The sequence below is a fragment of the Crotalus tigris genome, unplaced genomic scaffold (genome assembly GCF_016545835.1).
Source record: "Crotalus tigris isolate CLP2741 ecotype Arizona unplaced genomic scaffold, ASM1654583v1 scf7180000019189.1338056, whole genome shotgun sequence".
Classification (NCBI taxonomy): domain Eukaryota; kingdom Metazoa; phylum Chordata; class Lepidosauria; order Squamata; family Viperidae; genus Crotalus; species Crotalus tigris.
In genome coordinates, this window is record NW_024097425.1 from 195,015 (window position 1) to 219,951 (window position 24,937).

General features: G+C 40.7%; 1 protein-coding gene across 3 annotated transcripts; it reads right to left on the bottom strand.

Moving 5' to 3' along the window:
* Positions 1 to 951: 951 nt before the first annotated feature.
* Positions 952 to 22,544, bottom strand: SH3BP5L (SH3 binding domain protein 5 like). Of its 3 annotated transcripts, none has more exons than XM_039361039.1 (7): positions 22,459 to 22,544; positions 17,545 to 18,184; positions 16,181 to 16,243; positions 5,428 to 5,556; positions 3,733 to 3,894; positions 2,983 to 3,156; positions 952 to 1,512 (listed from the first exon to the last, which is right to left on the bottom strand). In XM_039361039.1, exons 2-7 carry the CDS (start codon positions 17,758 to 17,760, stop codon positions 1,111 to 1,113), a joined length of 1,146 nt encoding a protein of 381 aa, XP_039216973.1. In that variant the 5' UTR covers positions 17,761 to 18,184; positions 22,459 to 22,544; the 3' UTR covers positions 952 to 1,110. The 3 variants fall into 3 exon arrangements, with proteins under 3 accessions (XP_039216973.1, XP_039216974.1, XP_039216975.1); XM_039361040.1 differs by lacking the exon at positions 22,459 to 22,544 and adding an exon at positions 22,199 to 22,384; XM_039361041.1 differs by lacking the exon at positions 16,181 to 16,243.
* Between the last annotated feature and the right edge of the window lie 2,393 nt (positions 22,545 to 24,937).

Genomic DNA, 24,937 nt, shown 5'->3' on the forward strand with positions numbered 1-24,937 from the left:
AAGATTGGAACACACACGGCAGAAAGGGTTGTGCTGAGGGTATTGGGTAGGTGGGGGCCTTTTGGGTGGAAGGACCTTCCTGCCCCACATCTTTTCTCCTGGGAGTGCTGGACGGTACCATCGTGGTACCGGTTTCTCCACTGGATTTTGCAATGAGGCAAGGCAGCGTGTCTCTGCTTAGGACAGTGTTTCTCAACCTTGACAATTTTAAGGCATGTGGACTTCAACTCCCAGAATTCCACAGCCAGCATTGCTGGCTGTGGAATTCTGGGAGTTGAAGTCCACATGCCTTAAAATTGTCAAGGTTGAGAAACACTGGCTTAGAAGGTAGAAAGAGGTGGGCGGCTGCCATCTTGCGTGTGTGTGTGTGTGTGTGTGTGTGTGTCCGCGTGCCCTCTGTTGCAAAGGAGGGACAAATGGCATGCCTCGTCAGTTATGGGTGGAAGTGAGTCAGAGAAGCCCTGTGGAGCACCAAAGTTCTTCTTTAAAAGAGCCATATTGTCACGTACAGCCTTGCACGGCAACTCCGGGAAAAGCAGTGTAGGAAGTCCTCTCAAACGCAGTGAGAGGAGCGGGGGAGCATCTCTATACTAGTAGCTCTACAGCTCACTTATATTCATCTTCCCCCACCCCCACCCCCAAAGAAAGATTAAAAGGAGCAAAGCTGCTTCCCTCCCACACCTCTCTCAGCTTCTAGACAGCCTTCCAGCAGCCAAGAATAACTACATCACCAGGGATCCAACAAGCCAGGATAAAAGTGCAAAGTTGCAGAATTACTTCTGGCATGCAACGCTCCCAGGAAAGAGGGGCATGCTCGGGGAGACGGCAGCCTGATGGATCAGGTAGGGTGGGATTCAGAACGCTAAAATCTCCCAAAAACTGGGACTTGGGTGAACCCCCGAGCGGGGAGATTAAAAGGGCAGAAAATCTGGGATTGCACCTATATATAGAGAGAGGGGAGGGGGGAGAAATCAACACGGCAGATGGACGAGGCCAAAATCACTATGGAACCTATGCCTCTGCTTGCAACTTCTCTTGGTGCCTGGGAACCAGCACCTCCCCAATCTTCTGAAGGCCAGGACTTAAAGGGGCGGTGGGAGAAGGGACAGGTCAGAGACTGATGCTGCGGTGATGCTTAAAGGGGTGGGGCTGAGCCATCCGCCGCTGCTCCCTTTCCTCCAGCTCATCGCTGTTGAGACTGGCAGCATCAGACAGGCCCAGCAGGTGCTCAACTGAGTCAAACTTCTGCAGGTCAGAGGCGATGGTCTGGAAGCTGAGGACCGAGAGCGTGTCGGACGAGGCAACAGGCTCAGGAGGTAGCACCATCCCGCCGTAGAGCAGTGCCGGGCTGGCTTCAGCACCAACTGGGGAAGCGCGCCGTCCCACCAAGCGCTGGAGCCGCCGGGCGTGGATCTGCTCGCTGATCTGCTCTAGGTTGCGCAGGGCTACGGAATAGCGCATCTTGGCCTGGGCAACCTGCTGCTCTAGGGACGTCACCCTGGCCTTGTGCTCCTAAAACACAAGGAATACCGGGCAAGAAAATCTACCATGAAGGTTAACATCACACCCATCGATACATTATTGTATTATACCGAGGACAAGATCTCTGCCTCAGGAACACTATTCTAAAACTGAGGAAGATTGGAGGCAGATATAGACACCCATAGAAGTACACTCCTCGGCCACCTTCAATACTGAGTGAGTAGTTAAACTTTGTGGTTTAAGATTGCATCAGGTAGAAAAGATGGATGGGAGAGACAAAATCAAAATTAAAAAGAGGATGGGAGTTTGCAGCCCTCAGCCCAAACATTGTGCACTTAGGCTGTGTATAACCAGCTGGGAATCCACTATTCCAAAGTCAATTCCCAATTTCCACCTAGAATTCCAAATTCTCTCCCATCCCATTCGAAAATCTGAATTCTAAGCGAGTATGACAGATGGGTCTACATGACAACAGAGAAATAGCAAATCACTTCCATACTACAGTAGTGGCCAAAATTGTGGAAACCTTTTGCGAAAAGTGTACAGTAGAAATGTCACCTTTGGTTAAGTTTCCACCAATTTTTCTTCTAATTTCTTTATAACTGTAGCCTTGTTCACTTAATAATACTATTTTACATTGCTTTCTGGGAAACCAGTCAACTCTTTGCACCATGACTTCAATTTTATTACGTTTTACAAGCTCACTAAATGAAAGAACACAAAAAAAACCCAACCAACTTGATAGCGATCACATAACACACTGACAAATGTCCTCCTCTCAGCTTCAATACATGACATCAATAACTGAATCTTACTATGATCTGATTGGCTCATTGCCAAAACAAGATGAGACCTGATTGGCCCTCTAAACACTCATGCTCATTGGCTACAATCAGATGAAGAAAAGCTACCTGATATCAACCTAAGTAAGTTGTGCTTCCTTTTTCTGGTTATTTGGCTATAATTTTTCATAGAATACAATACAGATAATTGAATAAACTTTGTTGCATTACATTCTTGATTAAATTATCTTTCCATTGATATATAATTTTATAGTACTACTCCCTCCAAAAAGTAATGTTATTAGCCATCAAACCTCAAAAATACACTTTTCCCAAAAGGTTTCCACAATTTTGGCCACTACTGTATCTACCAAGGAAACTACATGGGCATCTCCACGTAAGCAACAAAATTTGAACTTGACTCAGAAGGAGGGTTTATTTTTTTTCCTCCCAAGATAACCCAAATGTTTCACTTGAGCTGGAAGAGTCACGATAGACAACGTTCTTGAACCTCAGATCTGTGCCCAGAGTTTCGTAATTTCATGTTCTAGGAGTGGAAAATGTATCTCATTAGGAAAAGATGAAGCTAGCTCTCTCGCTTATTCTCAGGACAGATGGGGACAAAAAGACCTTGTCTTGCAGAGACCAACATCTGCTCCCCCTCCTGCCTGTTTAGCATAGGCAAGGGACTTAAGGCAAGGTCAAAAGTTGGCCTCACCTCCAGGATTTGGTTGAACTGAGCCTTCAGCTCGAAATAGGGCTTGCTCTTCAGAATCACTCGCTTCAGGGACTTCTGGAGTGACTGCACCTTTGCCTCGGCCTGCTGGCAGAGCTGGGTGACCCGCTGGTGCTCCCGTTCGCTGCGCAGGCGTTCTTCCTCAGCCTCGTTCACCTGAAGGGCAGAGAAATCAGAGTCACTGAACATACTGAACCAGTATCAGAACTTGCTAGCCTCTTCTCTCCAACTTTATGGTTACTGCTGCTTTCCGACGCTATAAAAGCTACATCCACGGGGTGCTCCAGAACAACATTTCCCTGTCGGGAACCCTCCTGGATCATCCAGACTCTTTTGGAGCCCATCAGGTTGGAAAGGTCAGTCCAATTCCACCCTAGAACAGTGGTTCTCAACCTTTTTAATGCCGCGACCCCCAACCGGTCGTAAGTCGAGACTACTCAACTGGTGCAGCACCGTTTGCAGAATGGGACTTTTGGCGGGCTCAGCAGGGCAGAGACAGCCTGGACAATTCCTATTGGCTTTTGAAAGCCAATAGAATTAGACTCTATTCAAGAGAGTCTATTCTATTGGCTTTCAAAAGCCAATAGAATAAAAGGGAGTAGCACAGCTAAGGAAAAGGGGGAAAAAATGGCGGACTGCGTTGTTTGGCGACCTCCGTGAAATGGTCGTTTGACCCCAAATGGGGTCCCGACCCACAGGTTGAGAACCACTGCCCTAGAAGAAGAACTTCACCTTGGAGGTGGCATGGTTCAGCATCTCCTGCCAGGTGGGATCCAGCCTGTTCTTGTCTGCCATGACTCCCTGCTCAGCCACAAAAACCATTTCCCGGGCTGCATTGTGCATGCTAACAGCTCGTTCGTACCGCAGGGCAGCCTTCTGGGTCTCTTGCTGGGCCTGCCAGAAAGCAAGAAAAATGGAATCAGGAATGTTAATTAAACAACAACCATCCCTCTGAACATTGCCTGAATACAACTGAGAAAAGGAATCGGTTTCTCTGGTCTCCCCTTTCCTCTTGAGGGAAGTCCATCCATCATATTTTTCTCACTTCTGTCAGATTTGATTTATAGGGCCTTGCATGCCAGAACTAGACACAAGGACAGTTTTTCGCCCATGCCATCACTCTGCTAAACAACTAATTCCCACAACACTGTCAAACTACCTAGTAGGGCTGTATTACTATTATTCTTCTCATTTTTTCTATTACCTATTCCTTATCTTCTTATGACTATAACTTTGTTGCTTGTATCTTACAATTTATATAAATTCTTTTATTTAGTATCCTGGTATGATTTATGTTGATTGCTTATTTATTATCCTATGACTATCACTGTGTTGTATCTTATGATTTATGATGAATGTATTTTATGATTACGATCATGATTTATCACTTGTTGCTTGTATGTACACTGAGAGCTTATGCACTTGAGACAAATTCCTTGTGTGTCCAATCACACTTGGCCAATAAGGAATTCTATTCTATTCTATTCTATTCTATTCTATTCTATTCTATTCTATTCTATTCTATTCTATTCTATTCTATTCTTTGTTGTTGTTGTTAATTGCGAAGTCGTGTCCGACCCATCGCGACCCCATGGACAACGTTCCTCCAGGTCTTCCTGTCCTCTATCATCTTCTGGAGTCCATTTAAGTTCACACCTACTGCTTCAGTGACTCCATCCAGTCACCTCATTCTCTGTCGTCCCCTTCTTCTATTGCCCTCAATCTTTCCCAGCATTAGGCCCTTCTCCAGTGAGTCCTTCCTTCTCATTAGGTGGCCAAAGTACTTGAGTCTATTCTATTCTATTCTATTCTATTCTATTCTATTCTATTCTATTCTATTCTATTCTATTCTATTCTTTCTGTTCTGTTCCGATTCTATTCTATTCTATTCTATTCTATTTTAATTCTATTCTATATTCCATTCCATTCCATTCCACTCCACTCCATCCTTTCATGCTGATCCGTCTTTTCCAACATTTTATGAATCCTCTCTTAAAAATTAAATAAGCAAATAATAAAATAAAATAATAAAATAAAATAAAATTTTTCTGATGTTAAAACTGCAGAAGATAAATTATATATTCATGAAAGGCCAAGGTCACTATTATTGTTCTTCCTGTTAACTGCTTTGTCATTAATATAACATATGGAAGACAGGTCAACAAGTTTCAAATAGATTTAGTAGTTTAAAAATATTGGAAGGGCTTGTTTCGCTAGAGGTAGGAATTAATATTGTAGCAATATACGAATCAGTATTCAACTAGAGGGGATAATATGTTTATAATGTGTGAGTTTTTATGCACCTTTTTAATGCTTTGTTTTGTGTTTTTTTTTCTTTTGTCTCCTTTTGAGTTTCGTATTTTAACTTTGTTTTGAATAAAATAAAAACATATGAAAAAAGAAGAAGAAAAGCCAGGGCCTGCGTACCTCCCTGGCCAAGCGCCTGGCTTCATAATAAGGGCGTGCTTTCTCAATGCAGTTTCCCAGCTGGGAGCCCTGAGTATTCAGCTTCCTAGCCGATTCAGACAAGATCCTCCGGTATGTGGTGCGAGCCTCCTGTTAAGACCAAAGGCACAAACTGTGTCAACATCTTTAATAAACATACCCCCCCTACAATTCTTGGCGTATTTATTACTCTTATTCAGACTTTGCCTTTCTAGCTTGCCCGTGCCCTTCCCGAGGTTCTTTCCCTGCAACTGATTTTAATGCTGTGCAAATTGGATGTTCAACGGCGGCTCAGGCAGGGCGTCCATACCACACGGCCACTGTCTGGACCAGCGACAGAAGCCCTGATGGTGCCAATCTATCCCAAGTGTCAGATGCATATGAGCAGCTGTATGGAAGTCCCAAAGGTGATAGGGCAAGAGCAACTGCAAAGCACTGGGTTCAAACAAAAGTCCTATCTGTCACTAGCCTTAACAAGAAATAATCTCATGTTACTGGCGGTTCTCGGAGAGTTGAACTTCACCATCATGCCAAGCAGACCGATACAGTTTGCAAGAGAAGCCATAGAATTGGCTCCACAGTTTAAACTAGGCCAAAGTACTAACTGATCTTATTTACTTGGGGTAAAAAAAAAAAAAAAACCTTTACATTTTTGACTTAGCAGCACTATTCAAATGATTTCAGAATACTTTAAAAAACAGTCCTCCCAAACTCAGTGCCTCCTATATATTGTCACTGTTGCTGGGAATTTTGGAAATAGTAATCCTAGTATACAGATGAATTCTGAGAGGAGCATTTCCAATTCAGAGAGGAATTTTAGGATTTGCATTCTGAGTAATATCGATGGAACTTTAATTGCATCACATTACACAGCATTTAAACACAACTTTTAAAAAGCTGAGTTTAACAAACTCAGAGAAGGCCTAAGAAAAATTCCATGGATAAAAATCCTAAAGGGGAAAACAATTCAAGAAGCATGGAAAATACTAAAAAATATGTTCCTAAAAGCCCAGTCCAACACAATACCACTGAAAAAGAAAAACAAGAAACCCAAGAAGAAACCAGCATGGCTGCACAAAGATCTCTCTGATAAACTGAAAGACAAAAAAGATAAATACAAAAAAAATGGAAAGAGGGACACATAACTAAGGCAGAATATCAGCAGATAGCCCAAAACTGCAAAAATGAAGTCAGAAAAGCAAAGGCTCATAATAAACAAAGACTTGCAACAAAAGTCAAAGATAATTTAAAAAAATGTATGAATAACAAGAAAAAAGTCAAGGAAACAGTCAGTCCACTAAAAAGAGAAGATGGCAAGGAAGTAACAAGCAATAGGGAGAAAGCAGAGCTGCTTAACTCATTCTTTGTATCAGTCTTCAAGCAAAAAGAAACTAAAACCTAACCTATCAAAAACATAACTGTAAAAGACAGACTAGAAATAAAAATTAAAATAAGCAAGAAAATGGTAAGAGAACACCTGTCTGACCGTGATGAATATAAATCATCAGGACTTGATGGATTACATCCCAAAAGGAGCTGGCAGATGTTATCTCAGAACCACTGTACCACATCTTTAAAAAAAAACCTGGAGCACTGGGGAACTACCAGAGGATTGGAAAAGAGCCAATGTGGTTCCCATCTTCAAGAAAGGAAAAAAAACAGACCTAGGAAACGACAGACCAATCAGCCTAACATCAATACCTGGGAGGATACTGGAAAAAATGATCAAAAAAGAGATATGTGAACATCTAGAAACAAATAAAATTATAACTGGTAGCCAGGACAGGTTTGTTAAAAACAGATCATGCCAAAACAATCTTAATTCATTCTTCGATAAAGTGACTAAATTAGTAGATCAGCGAAATGCTGTGGACGTAGTATACTTAAGACTTCAGCAAGGCATTTGACAAAGCAGACCACAACCTATTCCATGGTGAACTAGAAAAATGGGGGATAGACAGGATCACCACCAGATGGATTTGCAACTGGCTGACAAACTGTACTCAAGGAGTCATCCTTAATGGTACCACATCTACATGGAGGGAAGTAAGTAGTGGTGCCAGAGGGTTCCCTCTTAGGCACAGGGCTCTTCAATATCTTCATAAATGACTTAGTTGAGGGAATAGGAGGGGAACTCTTCTAATTTGCAGATGGCACTAAGCTGGCAGGAATAGCCAACACCCCAGAAGACAACCTCAGGATCCCCAAAAATCTTGACAGACTTGAACAATGGGCCCTATCCAACAACATGGAATTTAATGTGGAAAAAAGAAAGGCTTTATACCTAGGCAGGAAAAAACAAAAGTACAAGTACGGATTAGGAAAAACCTGGCTCAAAATTAATAAATGTGAGAGGAACCTTGGAGTCCTAGTTGACGACAGTGTGCAGCAGCAATCAAAAAAGCTAATACAATCTTTGGTTGTATAAACAGAGGCGCAGAAACAAAATCATGTGAAGTATTAGTACCGCTTTACAAAGCCTTAGTAAGGCCACATCTGGAATACTGCATCCAGTTTTGGTTATCACATTACAAAAAAGATGTTGAGAAGGATGAGGGGGCACATGATAGCAGTGTTCCAGTATTTCAGGGGCTGCCACAAAGAAGAGGGAGTCAAGCTATCTTCCAAAGCGCCTGAAGGCAGGACAAGAAGCAATGGGTGGAAACTAACCAAAGAGAGAAGCAACCTATAACTAAGGAGAAACTTCCTGACAGTTAGAACAATTAATCAGTGGAATAACCTGCCTCCAGAAGCTGTTAATGATTCAACACTGAAAGTTTTTAAGAAGAGACTGGATGGGAGCTTCCGGTACGGGGCGACGGCGATGGCGGCTACCTTGTAGCCGTCCAGCTGGGAAGGTGTCAGAATCGCGGAGCGCAGCGCGTATCAGCTGGCCCGCGGTTCGGAATTCCCTTCCCGGGCAAAGGGAAGGGATAGAGAACGCAGGAGTAGAGGTAGAACCCCTGAACCCCCTCTGGATTCATTCCTAGAGGGGGTGAAAGGAGTGTTCCCTCGGAGCTCCTGCTGATCTCTGCCTCCCAGCTGTTTTTGCTTCTTGGAAGCAAAAGAAACCGCCGCCTCTATCTCCGTGAATATAGCGTCCTGGTGAGTAATTTTTAAAACGGACAGAGCGGCTTAAAGGATTCTTTTATATAGTTTAGGGTTTTTATATAGTTTAGTTTTGGTTATCTCTCCTTTGTTCTTTCTTTTGTTGATACGGAGAGAGGAAATAAGATGGCGTTTTGAAAGTGTCGGAGTTTTTTTTTCCCTTTGTTTCTTTTTTGTTTTTAAAGAACTGGACTTTAATGATTTTGCTTTTGGTTTTTTTTGTTTCTGGTACTGGATTTCTCTTTCGATTTTTTTTTCTCTTTTTTCCTTGGATTTTTAAGGATTATAGTGCTTTTGCTGTCTTTTTAAAAAATTCTTTTTTTTTCTTCCCCCTCCCCTTTCTTTGGGGAGAAGGGAAGTGAGAACTGTGTCATATAAAATGGCTTCAAAGAGACAGCCGCCTTCTATAACATCTAAGGCGGTCTCTTCTCCTATAACTCTTACTGCACAATCACAACAACAATCTAAACATGTACCACCGACTCAGCCACCACCCTCCCCTCCTTTGCCAGGTCTGTCAGTACAAGAGGTTAAAGGCATAATGGGAGATGCTATGTCTCAAATGAGAGATGAAATGAAGCAATTTGTCATACAGATTAAATCCGAAATTAAAGAAGAGATAAGTGGGATAAAGAACTTATTAGAAGATAATAATACCATCTTGCGGCAAGATATAGTTGCAGCTGTATCAGGCTTGGCTACGGTGGTGGTGAAGCTGGATTCGAGGCTAGAGGAAGTGGAAGATAAAGTTGATTCTTTTGATGTGAAATTTCAAGATGTGGAAAGGAAGGTGGAGACTTCACAAGAAGATATTCTTATGTTTCAGTACAGACAGATGGAGTATGCCTTGAGGATTAGAGGCCTTAAGGAAGACATGAATCAAGACCTGATGGAGATGGTGCTTACTGACTTAGCTATTGCTCTGAATATGGATAAAGGAGAATTATGCAGAGAAGTGGAAAAAATTTATAGAGTCAACTCTTGGATTGCGAAGCAGAAGAATTTGCCTAGAGATGTGGTGATTTATTTTACAAAGAAGTCTCTGCGCAATGAAATTGTACAAGCCTTTTATAATAAGAGATTCCAGATTGCTTCCCAAGATATTATTATTTTAAAGGAAATCCCATCCAAAATCTTAAGAAATAGGAAAGATTTTTCTTTTCTAGTTAATGAGCTTAAAGTCAGATCGATGCCATTTAGATGGGAGATCCCGATGGGTATTGTTCTGAGCCATGCGGGGACGCGTTATAGATTGAATACGGTTGATAAAGCTAGAGAGTTTTATAATACGGTCCTGGGTGCAGGCTCAGCTTCATCTGTTCAGAAATCCTTGAGTGGCAAAGAGTTGGGGCAGCAATCTGAGGCATTAGGTCTGGTCTCTGCTGGGATGCTGCAAGCTGAATGGCAACGTCAAACGGAGGTTAAAGAGCAGAGAATGACCCGTGCAGCTTATAGACGTAAGGAGAAGGAGCAACGCAAGAAAGAGGCCAAAGAATCTTCTTCTGAAAGTGCTTCATCGCCGGTGGGAGGAGCAAGACCCAAGAGTTCTGCAACACATGCAGCAATGGCAGATCTCGAAGGAATCTTCTCCGGGCTCCTGGCCAAGGGAGATGGCAAAGTTTCTGACCTGGAATGTTAATGGATTGAATTCTCCTCAGAAAAGGAAAAAAATCTTTTACTATTTGAAGCAACATAATAATGATGTTATTTGTTTACAGGAAACTCATATTTTACTTAAGGATCAGAAATATTTAGTTAATGCTCGTCTGGGATCTCATTTTGTATCTTCTGCTCCTGGGAAAAAGGGGGGAGTTGTTATCTATGTGAAGCAAAATTTACCAGCTTGTCTGGTAGAATCAGATCCCCAAGGAAGATATGTGATGATTGAACTTGGCTTATATGGTAAGAAAGTACTTATAGTGGGACTTTATGCACCAAATCAGCAACAGGAACAATTTTATAGGTTGTTACATCAAAAAATAACTTTGTTGGACTATAGATCCGTGGTACTAATGGGTGATTGGAACGGTGTCTTAGATATACAAAGGGATAAGAAAGGTTCTTCTCCTTTTTTTAAACAGGCAAAATTACCTAAAGCCTTTTTTGACATGAAAGAGGACTGGGAACTAAGGGATTATTGGCGGGAATGTAATCAAGAGGAGAGAGATTTCACCTTTTTTTCAGATAGACACCAATCCTTCTCAAGAATTGACTTTTTTTTTATTACAACGGACTTATATAATAGAGTAAAGAATGTAAAGATTTTTCCTAGGTCGTTGACGGATCATAGTCCAGTTTGGATGGAGCTGATTTAAGAAAAAGAGGAAAAAAGATCCTGGAGGGTGAATGAAAACCTATTCAGACAAGAAAAGAATGTTCAAAAGTTAAAGGAGTGTTTAAAGGATTATTTTGCTTTAAATATGTATAAGGGGACTTCAATGTCAATGGTATGGGATGCAGGTAAAGCATTTATGCGTGGGATCTTGATAAAAATGAATAATTGTCATAAGCAAAAGCAGATTCAGAAACGTAAAGAATTGGAAGATGAAATTAAATTAAAAGTCTTTGATCTTAAATCCTTCTGATGAAAGCATCAAAGAATCTGTAAAGTTGTTAAGAACACAATTTAATATGTTGTTAGCAGATCAAGCTGCAACTAACTTATTGTTTATGAAACAAAATACATTTTGTAATGCTAATAAGCCAGGGAGATGGTTGGCTTATCAGTTAAGAAAGAAACAGAGACAGAGAATAATAGATAAAATAAATTATAAGGGTAAATTAGTCTCTCAGAAGGAATTGATTAAGAAATCTTTTTTGGACTATTACCAAAAATTATATAAATCTACCGATGTGCAAATCTTAGATATAAATAAATATTTAAGTGAGGCTAGTTTCCCCAAACTGACAGAGGATCAGAAACAGGAAATTAATGGTTTAATTACTAAGGAGGAGATTGCGTTAGCAATTCAACAATTGAAACCAGGGAAAGCACCGGGTACGGATGGGTTAACTGCTGTTTATTATAAAGCTTTAATGGAAGAGATGATTCAACCATTAGGTGATCTTTTTAATGATATTTTACAGGGTCTAGAGATTCCTCCTTCATGGCGTAGTGCTTTTATATCATTGATTCCAAAGGAGGATCAAGATCTTACCTTACCAAAGAATTATAGGCCTATATCTCTTTTAAATGTGGATTATAAGATATTTGTAAAAATTTTAGTAAATAGGCTTATGAGGGTTGTGCATTACCTTGTGCATAAAGATCAATCTGGGTTTATAACTGGAAGGTATATGAAAAATAATGTTAGACAAATTATCAATTTATTAGAATACTTAGATAAGAACAACCAAGTTCCTGCAGGGCTGATATTTTTAGATGCTGAAAAAGCTTTTGATCAACTGAATTGGATGTAAAAAAGATGTTGAGACTCTAGAAAGAGTACAGAGAAGAGCAACAAAGATGATTAGGGGACTGGAGGCTAAAACATATAAGGAACGGTTGCGAGAATTGGGTATGTCTAGTTTAACGAAGAGAAGGACAAGGGGGGACATGATAGCAGTATTCCAATATCTCAGGGGCTGCCATAAAGAAGAGGGAATTAAGCTATTTGCCAAAGCACCTGAAGGCAGGACAAGAAGCAACGGGTGGAAACTAATCAAGGAGAGAAGCAACCTAGAACTAAGGAGAAACTTCCTGACAGTGAGAACAATTAATCAGTGGAACAGCTTGCCTCCAGAAGCAGTAAATGCGCCAACACTGGAAGTTTTTAAGAAGAGACTGGACAGCCATTTGTCCGAAATGGTGTAGGGTTTCCTGCCCGAGCAGGGGGTTGGACTAGATGACCTCCAAGGTCCCTTCCAACTTTACTACTATTACTAAGAGATGAATTTTGGTGAAAAGATAGTACAAGCCCTTACGGTAATATATCAAAAACAAACGGCACAACTTATTGTTAATGGAGGTTTGTCAGAGGTTTTTACAATAGAGAAAGGTACTAGGCAGGGATGTCCACTATCACCGTTGTTGTTTAACATTGGAAATATTGTTGATCAAAATTCGAGAGTCGCAGGAAATTAAAGGAATAGAAGTTAACAAAAAAGAATACAAGTTAAGAGCTTTTGCGGATGACTTGGTGGTTACTTTGTCGCAACCTACTTATTCTGTAGTAAAGTTATTACAACTGATTCATTATTATGGTTTGGTCTCGGGTTTCAAGATTAATGTTAACAAGACTAAAATTTTACCTAAAAATATGACTAGTCAGGAGAAGCAGACTTTGGTTAATTTGACGGGTTTTGAAATTGTTAATAAGGTAATTTGGGGGTGATGTTATCTGTTTCTAATGCAAAACTATTTAAAAACAACTATGAAAGGTTGTGGGTTAGGGTACAGAAAGACTTGAAGAATTGGGAGAAGTTGCAATTATCCCTCATGGGAAGAATTGCAGTGATAAAAATGAATATTCTACCCAAGTTTCTTTTTTTGTTTCAAATGTTACCGATTTTGAAAAATGAGATTAATTTAAGTGAGTGGCAGAAGGGTCTTAATAAATTTATTTTGGCAGGGAAAAAGCCAAGGGTTAAGTTTAAAATTATGCAAGACTTCCGTGAGAGGGGTGGACTCAAGGTACCGAATCTGAAATTATACTATGATGCGGTGGTTCTAACACTAATTAGTGATTGGGTAAATTTGACAAATCCTGAGATACTTCATCTAGAGGGATGGGATTTACTTTTTGGGTGGCATGCCTATTTAATATTTAATAAAAAAATGGATTGGGTCTTTAAAGCTCATATTTTAAGAATTTCTTTACTTAGGATTTGGAGAAAATATTATAAAAGTGATTTTGAAGTACCATTATGGGCTATACCTTGGCATGCGATAGAAGGAATAAAAAGAGGTGCTAAAATGGATATGGTGTCTTATAGACAGCTACTTAGATGGGATGGACTAAACTGGAAGTTTAAATCACGGGAAGAGTTAGCACAAGAAAATATTATTTATTCTTGGTTCCAATATAGGCAACTAGTAGATAGATGGAAGGTGGGTTGTAAGGTGGGTTTTCTTAGAGAAGATGAAAATTTTATTAAGCAAGTGAAGGATCAAAGACAAACCCACATTAAGAGGATTTATGGGGTCTTAGTTGAATTGGATTCAGAAACGGAACTAATTAAAGATTGTATGATCAGATGGGCGCAGAACTTTGGTGAGCCAGTTCCATTGGACACCTGGGAAACCATCTGGGTGAGAAATGTCAAATTTACACAAGCACAGAACTTAAGGGAGAATTTTTATAAAATGTTTTATAGATGGCACCTTGATCCACAAAAAATGTCTCTTATGTACCCTGACTTACAACCTAAATGTTGGAGATGTGGTTGTATGGACGCTACTTATTATCATATTTGGTGGTGGTGCAGAGAGATAAAAGTATTTTGGATTAAGATATGGTGGAATATCCAGAGAATTTTTAGGAGGGTAAAATTTACTCCGCAATTATTTTTGTTGGGTATAGTTACTGATTGTGATACAAAGGAGGTTATATTGATGTTAAATTTGATTACAGCCGCAAGGCTGTTAGTAGGGCAATATTGGAAGAAGGAATCTTTGCCTACCTTGCAAGAATGGTTTCTTAAAGTGTCTTATTTGGCGGAAATGGCAAAGATTTCGGCTTTTTTAAAGGAACAAACGCAAGAGAAATTTCTTGCTGTTTGGGATAAGCGGATAAAATTTATACAATTTAAACTGGATATAAAAAAATATTATATAGCCTTTTCATAATTTTTATTTTTATATATATACATATATATTTTAATGTTATATTTTCCTTTTTTTATAAACATAATTTTTTAATTCTTTTTTAATTAAGCCTATATTCTGCTCTGGGAAGCTCGGGGGGGGAAGGGGGGGTGTTTGGGTGGGGGTTGGGGAAGGGGGGTTTTATTGTGTAATGTTTAATTTTTTCTTTGTATATGTTGTTTTTTGTTTTTGTATTGTTTTGTTCTTTTTGTAAAACTTACAAAACTTTTTAATAAAAAAAAAAAAAAAGAAGAGACTGGATGGCCATTTGTCTGAAATGGTATACGGTTTCCTACCTGAGCAGGGGGTTGGACCAGATGACCTCCAAGGTCCCTTCCAACTTTATTACTATTACTATTATTATTATTACTACTACTACTACTACTACTACTACTACTACTACTACTACATTTCTTCTACTACTACTACTACTTTGGAAAAAGTACAAAGAAGAGCAACTAAGATGATTAAGAGCCTGCAGACAAAAATATATGAAGAACAATTGCAGGAATTGGGTATGGCCAGTCTAGCGACAAGAAGGGCTAGTGGGGACATGACAGCAGTATTCTAATATTAGAGGGGCTGTCACAAACAAAAGGGGGGGTGGTCAACTTATTTTCCAAAGCACCAGAAGCCAAGTCAAGAAACAATGGATGGAAACTAATCAAGGAGAGAAGCAACCTGGAATTAAGGAGAAACTTCCTAACAGTGAGGATAATTAACCAGTGGAAGAGCTTGCCTTCAGAAGTTGTAGGTGCTTCATCACTGGAGGTTTTTAACAAGAGACTGGACAGCCACCTATCTGAAATGGTGTGAGGTCTCCTGCTTGAGCAGGGGGTTGGACTAGAAAACCTCCAAGGTCCCTTCCAGCTCTGTTCTGATTGAAACGATTTTAGCCTTTGTTAAAAAGCACCAAAAGCAAAAACAAAAAATCACGCTGCCCCAAATCTGCAATTTGCCAGTGAACTGCAGCAAGGCGATTCTGTTGGGGTTCTGCCATTCCAAAGACCGCTGTAAGCCACGAACCCCAACTTGTTTAGTCCTGGGACAAGAGAGGGTGGTTAACATTAGAAACGCTCTGTAGCTGCAATTCAACCTCCTGGATGTCCAGGGGACACCGATGTCCAGGTGGCCATCTCCGAACGGGTAGACATTTTGAGGCTGGTTTTTTTTTTCATCCCTATTGCGCACATCTCTACTCTTAAACTTCACATAAGTTGCAGATCCTCCAAGAGACAACTTGTTTCCCACAAGATACAGAGTCCAAATGCAGAACTGGGTTTTATGCTAACCCAGGGGTAGGCTCTTTTATGACTCATGGACTTCAACTCCCAGAATTCCTGAGCCGGCATGGCTCCGCTTGGTAACCTCTCCCTTTCCCCTCAGCATGGCTAGCTCAGGAATTCTGGGAGCTGAAGTCCACGAGTCATAAAAGAGCCAAGGTTGCCTACCACTGTGCTAACCAGATGAGACTTCCTTTGTCAACCACGCTACTTTTCTGGAGAGAGCGGATGGTCTCAACCGGCTCATCTCCTGGTCTGAAGTTTACTACTCTGTCTCTTCTCTGACAGGGAGCGCAGGAGCTCTAACTGCAATCTTTCTGGCTGGAAGATTCCTCCCTTCTTCCCTCGCTTCTGTCATAACTTCGAACGGTCACTAAGTGATCAGTTGTAAAGTCAAGGAATATCCGTATGTCTGGTGTCAACATATCGCACTTCCTTGCCTGACCCGGGGGTGCTTTCCCTTCCCTACGACATGAAGGAAAATCTCGGGCCCACAGCCCCCCCTCCCCTTCAAGGAATGTTGACTCTGTTGCCATACATCCAACTGCAATTCCACTTGATTGATCTCTTCGTTAGCTTGATTGAGATGCTCCAGCTCTTCCTGTGGGCAGAAAATCAGAGACCGAGGCTTAAGAGAAGGCACCAAACTAAGCACATCTCCTCTGATCTGGCACCTTTCAGATGTTTACAGCACCCATAATTCTGAACCAGCATGGCCGCCAGCTGGGAATTCTAGGACTTGTAAAATCCCAGCACATCCAGAGGGCTGGAATTCACTTTTCAGCCTGGTCTAGTACAGGGGTCTTCAAACTTGGCCCTTTTATGACTTGTGGACTTCAACTCCCAGAATTCCTCAGCCAGAGTTGAACTCCACAAGTCATAAAAGGGCCAAGTATGAAGACCCCTGGTCTAGTAATTCCTATTTGACTTTCGAACAGGGAGGGAACATAGGCACTCATGCATAGGCATGTATTTGTTCAAGCATTCAGAAGAGGCAGGAAAAAAAAATCCTCTATTTAATACAAAATAAACAATGGAAAATTAAGAGCCGTGGTAGCGCAGTGGTTAGAATGCAGTATTGCAGGCTAAGTCTGCCCATAGCCTGGAGTTCAGTACTGAGGCTGGTAAAATGAGGACCCAGATTGTTGGGGACAGTATGCTGACTCTGTAAAGTGCTTAGAGAGAGCTGCAAAGCACTATGGAGCGGTATATAAGTCTAAGGGCTATTGCTACACCATGCTGTCTGCCAGATATTATTCTGTTAAACCAGAAAATCTGGCTTTCAAAATAAAAATTTTCTATCTGGGGATGAAGAGGATTGACAAGATTTAGGAATGTAAGGAGTAGTCATGTACAATTCCTTTCGCTCTTTTTGTCTCCTGGAGACAAACTGTTCCCATTTTCTTCCTGAATGCCTGAAAAATAATCCAAAACCAGATTGAGGATCAAAATCAGACTGTAGCCCTTCAGGAGGCAGGAAGTCTAAATTTCATCTCCCTCTGGCATGGAGCAAGTTTTTGAAGGCCACTGCATGGGTTACAAACAGCCACACAGCAAAGGCTTTTCTGTAGCCCTTTGCTGACACCTAGTGGCTGCCTAGATTTTTGCAACCAGACCTTAGGACCCAAACTACCGTACTTTCCGACATATAAGATGACTTTCGAAAGCGTTGAAATCGGCGCCAAAGTCGGAGGTTGTTTTATACGCCGAGTAGTCTTATACGTTGGAAATAATGGTAATTTCCGGCATATAAGATGACTTTCTAGGCATACAACTCGGCGCCGAAGTCGGAGGTCGTCTTATACGCCGGGTCGCCTTATACGCCGGAAAATACGGTACCTAAGTTTCAGAGTGTAGTCAGGGAGACGTGGCCACAAGAGAAGGAATTTAGCAACCCCTCACCTGAATGCGAGGGTCAAGCTCTTCCTCCTCCTCCTCCTCTTCTTCTTCCTCATTTTCTTTCTTCTTGGCATCGCCACCACCATCACACATGGCCTCCGGCCCAGGCACCCGCTGTTCCTCGCTGCCTTCAGAGGGAGTCTGCAGCTGCCCCGGAGGTGTTTGTCGTCCATCTCCCATGTTCATGCCCAGCACCAAGCGCTGGTCAGAGTCCTCCATGCCTGCCTCCCTGTGCCCCTCTGCAGCCTCTGCTCTCCCTCGGTGGGCAGGCTGCCCAAGTCACAAAAACCCAGGCACCATGTGCAGGCCAGGCCCACCCACAGGGACTTGGCATGGGGTTTCTGAGTTCATACAGATGCCTTTGGCAGGCGCAGCAAAGGCAAAGAGGCAAAAGTTACGGCAGTGATCTGGGAAGCAATAGGCCACCTCTCGTGACGTCAGCTTAGTTGGAATCCTTTGGAAAAATCAAGCGCTGCAAGAGCTTCCCCGCAGAGAGAGAGGCACAGGCAGGGACGTCCCCAAAGATGCTCCCTTGCAGAGGGGGTGGAGAAAGTTCCCTGTCAGGCGTATCCTCCACCCCCCCCCACTGCATTCTCTTAAGGTCCTCCCTTGATGGTAAGCTCCAGCATCACCACCTAATGAACTGAAACAGCCAAGCGGGAGACAAGAGGGGGAAAAAAGAGAATACATTAAAAACTAGCTATTTTAGTAAGAGGCGGCAGACAGCTACAGCTCTGCTTCACGAGCTGCAAACTAAAGTTGCAGTTCTTCACCAGGAAGACCTCTCAAGTCTTTTCTTGTCTTCTACCATGCCTTTAAATTTTACAAAGACAACTTACTGTCTCTCTTGTAGTAAAACTATAAAGAAGCCGGGGCACCTTCGGAGACCAACAGCTTCACTGTGATATAAACATTTATGAACGGCAGCGTTTTCACTGGATACACAGCTTTTTCAGGGATGACCTGACTCTCCCACCACTGCACACTGGTGCTGATTTTGCAGCTGTTCAACCTGCAGCAGACAATGCTTTGCATTCTGCTTCTAACTACTGTAATTCCAATTCCTTCCTGCCCCCAAAGCCATGTGTACAAATCTATGCATACATAAATAAATACATACACCCATCATGCTATTTCCTGGGAGGGGGGAGGTATCAGCAACATTATGCAGAATATCAGAACTAATCAGCCAAATAAATCAGGGCATGAGAGAAGAAGGAACAAAGGAACATGGCTAAATTTAGTTCATACCAGGGGTCTTCAAACTTGGCCCTTTTATGATTTGTGGACTTCAACTCCCAGAATTCCTCATGCCTGGCTGAGGAATTCTGGGAATTGAAGTCCACAAGTCATAAAAGGGCCAAGTTTAAAGACCCCTGGTTTATACCAACACTGCAGTACTCTCTCTCTCTGTCCTTGCAAACCACCTTAGTTCTACCCCATCCGTATACCATTTCACATATTCCCCTTATTTATTTAGGTATATTTATATTTTCATTTCCAGATAGTTCAGAGTTGCAATGGTGCTGAATGAGTAGTACTTACAATGAAGTTTTGGCCATCGCTGAACCCCTTGTAGCCACATGATTGCAATTTGGGTGCTTGATAACTGCTTCACATTTACAATGATTCTAGCACCCTGCAGTCACATTATCCCCAATGGCTTCCCACAAGCAAAGTCAATGGTGAAGCCAGCAGGGAAGGTTGTAAGTTACTCTGATAAGTCCCCTCCACCAATCTTCCTTTGCTTCCTTTGCTCACACACAACCTGCACTAGGCCCCCCAAGTCACACTGGGCCTGTGCCAGTGACCGCCAACCTCCCCAACCCACCCTGAGAAACCGCCTTTAATTGGCCTGCCTTTAATTTCACACATGCTTTTCTTCCGTCCTATCTCTGTCTTATTTCACTGGTCCCATTCAGCAATCCACCTTCCATTATATATTCATGGTAAACGTTCTATCATTCAAGCCTATTCCATTGATCACATGCTTTCTCTAAATTAATAAGCATTACAAACTTTCTTGTGCTCACACATTTTTCAATGATTTGCTGAGAAGCAAAAATCAGATTTGCTACCCATTTGCTGATACAGTTGCAACACACTTCCCAAATGTGTGAGACTGGACAGCCATTTATCTGAAATAGTATAGGTCTCCTGTGAGAGCAGGGGGTTGGACTAGATGATCTATAAGGTCCCTTCCAACTCTGCTCCTACCGGTATTCCTGTTGCTCATTGCTACCACTTGTCCACTTCCAGTCAGAATTTTGCCAACCACCTTCTAATCTTCTTGTACTTTTTGAATTCATTCGTATTACCTTTACTTTTGCGTAGGGAAAGTGTATTGTTCCAACGATCAGTCTTCACATATCCCTGAACAAGTTGCAGCCACTCCATTTGCAAACCATCTGCAGCCATATCATTTTTACAGCTTTTATGACTGACAGCTAAACATTTGGACACTAATATCCATACCATTTGTTTCAATTCAGCTCTTTTAACATAACACTATTCTCATATAAATCTCCAAAATACTCCTTCCAGCATACCCTCCCTCCAGTTTCATCATAAATCCATTTATCATTTTTAATTCCAATCTAGTTGAAGCTCCTTGTTTAGTCTTCATCACCCACTGCCAAAATATATTTTTTAATTTCCAACAAGTTCACTCTGAATTTCTCTTCCCCTTTTAACTATTTTTTTCTTTTTAAAAACATTCTTTGCAGCTATCTTCTTTCTCTACAAGTTACACAGGGTTTCCCTCTTCTGCATTTTTGCAGCAGTCAATCTCTTACATGCATTATTTCTCATCTATAACCTCTTTTACATCATGCCATTAAATGTCTTTTTTCCATTAGAGTAACTCCAGATACTTCGTATTACATCATTCTTTTCACTCTGTTCCAAGAAGTTTCTTGTTTCCTTACGTCAACTTTCCATTTATTCTGCTGGGCGATTATTATATCTTCTAACACTTTTTTCATATTTTATATTTTCTCTTCCTGTGGTCATTCTGGTTATAATATTTTTTCCTTTAATTTCTTTCCTTCCCTGGCTACTTTTTTTTTTCACTCATACTAAAAAAGATCTGTCCCTTATTCAAAAAAAGTTTCTTGTATCCTTCACTGATTCTCTCAGCTTTCCAACATAAACAATCAAATCAGTCATGCTTTATCTATTCATTGTCAGGTATAGATCTCAACAGACTTATGCTTAAATCATACATTTGATATTTTTCCAAATAGATATTCACCAATTACAATTCTTACACATCCTTAGGGTCTAAATGACCCAATCATTTTTCTCATTCTCACTCATCCATTACTGTCATCTACTAAATAATTCTTTCCATCACATTTCTTCAGAATGTTGTATAATTTTTCCTAAATTTGGAAAACTGGTTATTATCATTTATTGGAGCAGAATATCCAACTATCGCTAATCTAAGGATTCTCTATTTTCAGAGACTTGATATCTTGACTACTAGTGACTTCATGGTTGGGTCCATGCACTTTTCTTGGCAACAGTAGACATTTACCTTCTTCTAGAACAGGGATCTTCAAACTTGGCCCTTTTATGACTTGTGGACTTCAACTCCCAGAATTCCTCAGCCAGCATGACTGGCCAAGTTTGAAGACTCCTGTTCTAGGATGTTTCTTTAACTTCCCATCTAGCCTACTATTCCCTGGAGATCTCCCATCCGTGTACTAACCAAAACTGATCCTGCTTAGTTTCTTAACCCACACAAGATCACCCACAAAGATGACACCAATTCATATTGTTGGATCTGTAGTTTAGCCAATTCGTTCATAACAATGTGCTTTCTCTCCCTACATTATTCAGTACTTTCATTTAGAATGAATGACATTCTTCCTCTTAATTTCACAAACACACATTTTTTCCCCTTTCATTTCCTACTCTTTGCCATTTACTTCATTTAGATTTCTTCTCACAATGTTCCTCCATATTCTATGGTCTTCATCAGAGGGCCCAGAAAGATTGGATTCTGACCCCCATCTCAGCTTTGGACAATTGAGGCTTTCATAAATGTTATAGTTACAAAGATGAGGAGCAGAGTTGGTTGCCACCCTCAGCTGCATCCCATGCTACATGTTGTATTACTATGCTAATGCTTAAGATAGTACTAACACAAGCATAGTCAAAGTTGATTTTATCCCAAGCATGCTCATGCTTTTCTATGCAACCTCTAATTAATTAATTTTTATCCCATCTTTATTATTGTTATAAACAACTCAAGGCAGTGAACACACCTTCCTCCTCCTCCTATTTTTCCCACAACAACAAAAATGTAAAGTGGGTTGGGCTGAAACAAAGTGACAGGCCCAAAGTGCCACTACCCTGAAAGCCAATATACTTTTTTCCCATAGTCCGCCAATTTAGAAATACATGGATGGACTGACACACACCCTGAGTATGCATGCAAAGCTATATATCTGCTTGTCAACCTAAACTAACATTTTAAAAAATCTAATATATAATGGTTTCTAATATATAAAAGCTTATCAGCCTGCCTCGACTCCCTGTTTTCTGTATTATGCCAGGCAGGAATTAGGGAAATTTGGAGAGGACCGAAGTGGGAACAGCTGGCTTGTGCCATTCCCAAATTCGCTAGGGTTTAAAGGGCCAGAATACGCACCTGGCCACAACGCCTCCCTTTTTATTTACACCCCTCTCTATGTGGATCCCCAACGGGGTCGCCCAAGTTTGCCCCGAGAGCTTTCCAATATAAGCAAAGATTTGGATCCGAGGGTCGCATCTGGAAAACTCTCACTTTTTCCCGATCTGCGTTCTTTTTGCATCGATTTCGGTGGCATTCCCAATTCTGCGCGGCTTTCCCACCCAAAGTGGCCCCAACCAAACGCACGCGGGGGGGGAGGGACAGGATGTTTTATTTACCTTCAGCTTCAATTGCACCCGCTCCAACCCCGGCCTAAGCGGAAACGGAAGTCCTGCGTCCCAGAGAAGCCACCCTTCCATTTCCCGAATTTTTTAACGTACAGCATGGCAGCTATCTTTGGTCTGGCCGGCAGCTGTAGTGATTTTTACATCTTAGGCATTTTTTAACCCCAACATCCAGGAGAAAATGCAAGGGATCTTTGGGTTAGAATATATGTACTCCTCTTCCCTTCACGACAATTTGCTAGTTTGGGTTTCTTCTTCGACTTTTCAATCCTCTAACAAGAATTGAGGCTTTGCAAAGGGAAACGCCATGTTGCGTTACGGAACAGCCGAGCGCTGTGCATAGACAAACGCTCGAAGACCACAGTCAATTTGCCCGCTGGCCTTAGAGGCTTTGAAAGAAGCTGCAGATTATTTTTTTTCTTCCTTACATTCCCTATCAGTCATGGGTTAGATTGTTCCAAACTGAAGAAGCTTCTTGGATGAGAAGCAGAACGGTTTCAAAGAAAAAAAAATCCGAGAAAATCCAGTTGCTTTTTGGAAAAGGCACCTTTGGGACAATCGTGACCTGGATGATTGAGAATCTATATAGACGTCTAAAACAATATTTCTCAAGCTTGGCATCTATCTTTAACCCAATGTTCAGGGCAACCAAAAATCTCTTTTGCAAGTAACAATATCTAATCAGATAAAGTATACTTACATATTTTCCAATTAAGACTTTGATTTCATCACCAGTTTTGTACCTCCTTTCCAATTTTATATAACTAATTGTAAAGATAAATTCTACAGATTCTGAAAGCTTACACAATATTTTGTGTTACTTTTATTAACACGGAATAATTGCATGCTATTTTTGTATCTGCAAACAGTTTACACAAAAGAATATGCATTATAATAAACAAAAAGCTAATTTCTTTGTTAGACAAATTCGATTTAGTTTTGATTTATCCCAAGGTAAATATGGGCTTGCAAATACTGTAGAGTATTGCTGTTATTGTTTAAGTTTTAAAACTTGCTAAACAGGTTTTCCAGTAGCTAATGTTGGCTAAATAATGTAAACTGTACAACTTTGCACTGGTTTTGGAAGTAAGCTTCATATAACTTAGCAGGATTTACTTTTAAATAAACATACAGTGGATTATTTTGATCTATATGTTTAAAAATGTTCATTCTTATAAGTACATGCAAAGTCACGATGTGTATATCAGCATGTGTATCTTTTCTGTGATGATAACTAAGCCTTCAATCCTTGGATAATAACATCAATTGCTTTCTTATATCTCTGCTCATCTACAATCTAGATCAGTGTTTCTCAACCTTGGCAACTTTAAGATGTGTGGGCTTCAGTTCCAGAATTAATTAAAGTTGCCAAGATTAGGAAACCCTGATCTAGATAATACTCAATTTCAGTGTGTTTTCCTGTAATAATCGTGCATTTTAAAAAGTATAGTAGTAGATACCATGTTGGAAATAACAGATTATTGTTCTGCTCTCTGATGAACTGAATTAAGTTATACATTTGAGAAGAGGAACAGAGGAGCTATTTACTTATTTGCAAGTGTTTTAATGTCACTTTGTGCAAAATTAATTAATGAAAAATTAAAAGTCTGCAAAAGCCCTATGCAGTAAGAAACATGCAAATATATATAATATTAATCTACATCCCAAAAAAGAACATAGTAATCAGATTTATATTAGGCACATCCAGTTTCTCTATCTCTATATCTAAATGTCTCCTTGAATAAAGATATTTTCACTAATTTTTGGAACAGTTGCTGATCTTATTTCTAGGGGGAATTCGTTCCATTGGAGGGGAGTTCCAGAAGACAATGCTGGCTATGGAGTCTCTTGCTCTGATCATGGCTTCTCTTCTAGTATGACTTTGGATACACAGATCCTACTTGGAGCAAGTTGTCCCACAGATTTCAGGTTCCAAACTCTGCCTTTTATATTTAGGTTCCAGCATTGCTCATAAATAGATGTCACATGACGTGTGTTGTGATGCACATTTCATAATATGCCCGTATGTGGATGCCTATGGCCTGGCTTTCTCATTGACAATGTTCTCTGGGTCCTTTTTACTATTCCTATTCATTTCCTCGCACGGTCATAGATATCTTCAGCTATTTTTTACTGTCTCCATTTGTCTGTGCTATGCAACTCGACATACTCATTTCTACTAAGCAGGATGTTTTTCTATGAATAATTATGACCTAGTATTCTATCAAATAAGAGATTGATAAGATAACTTTTATTGTCATTTTTTACTGTGAGCACACTGGCTCACAAAAATCAGAATTTTTATATACTTCCACAAAACTATTGATTGATTGAATATTTGATGTTGTTGAATTGTCCACACCATTCTTGGCAGTGTGATCGTCTGTCTGATTACAATCTTAATATAAGAGAGCAGGGTATGAGCCAAATGGAAGATTCTTGTAGAAGAAACAAATTTTTCAGTACCTCGGAC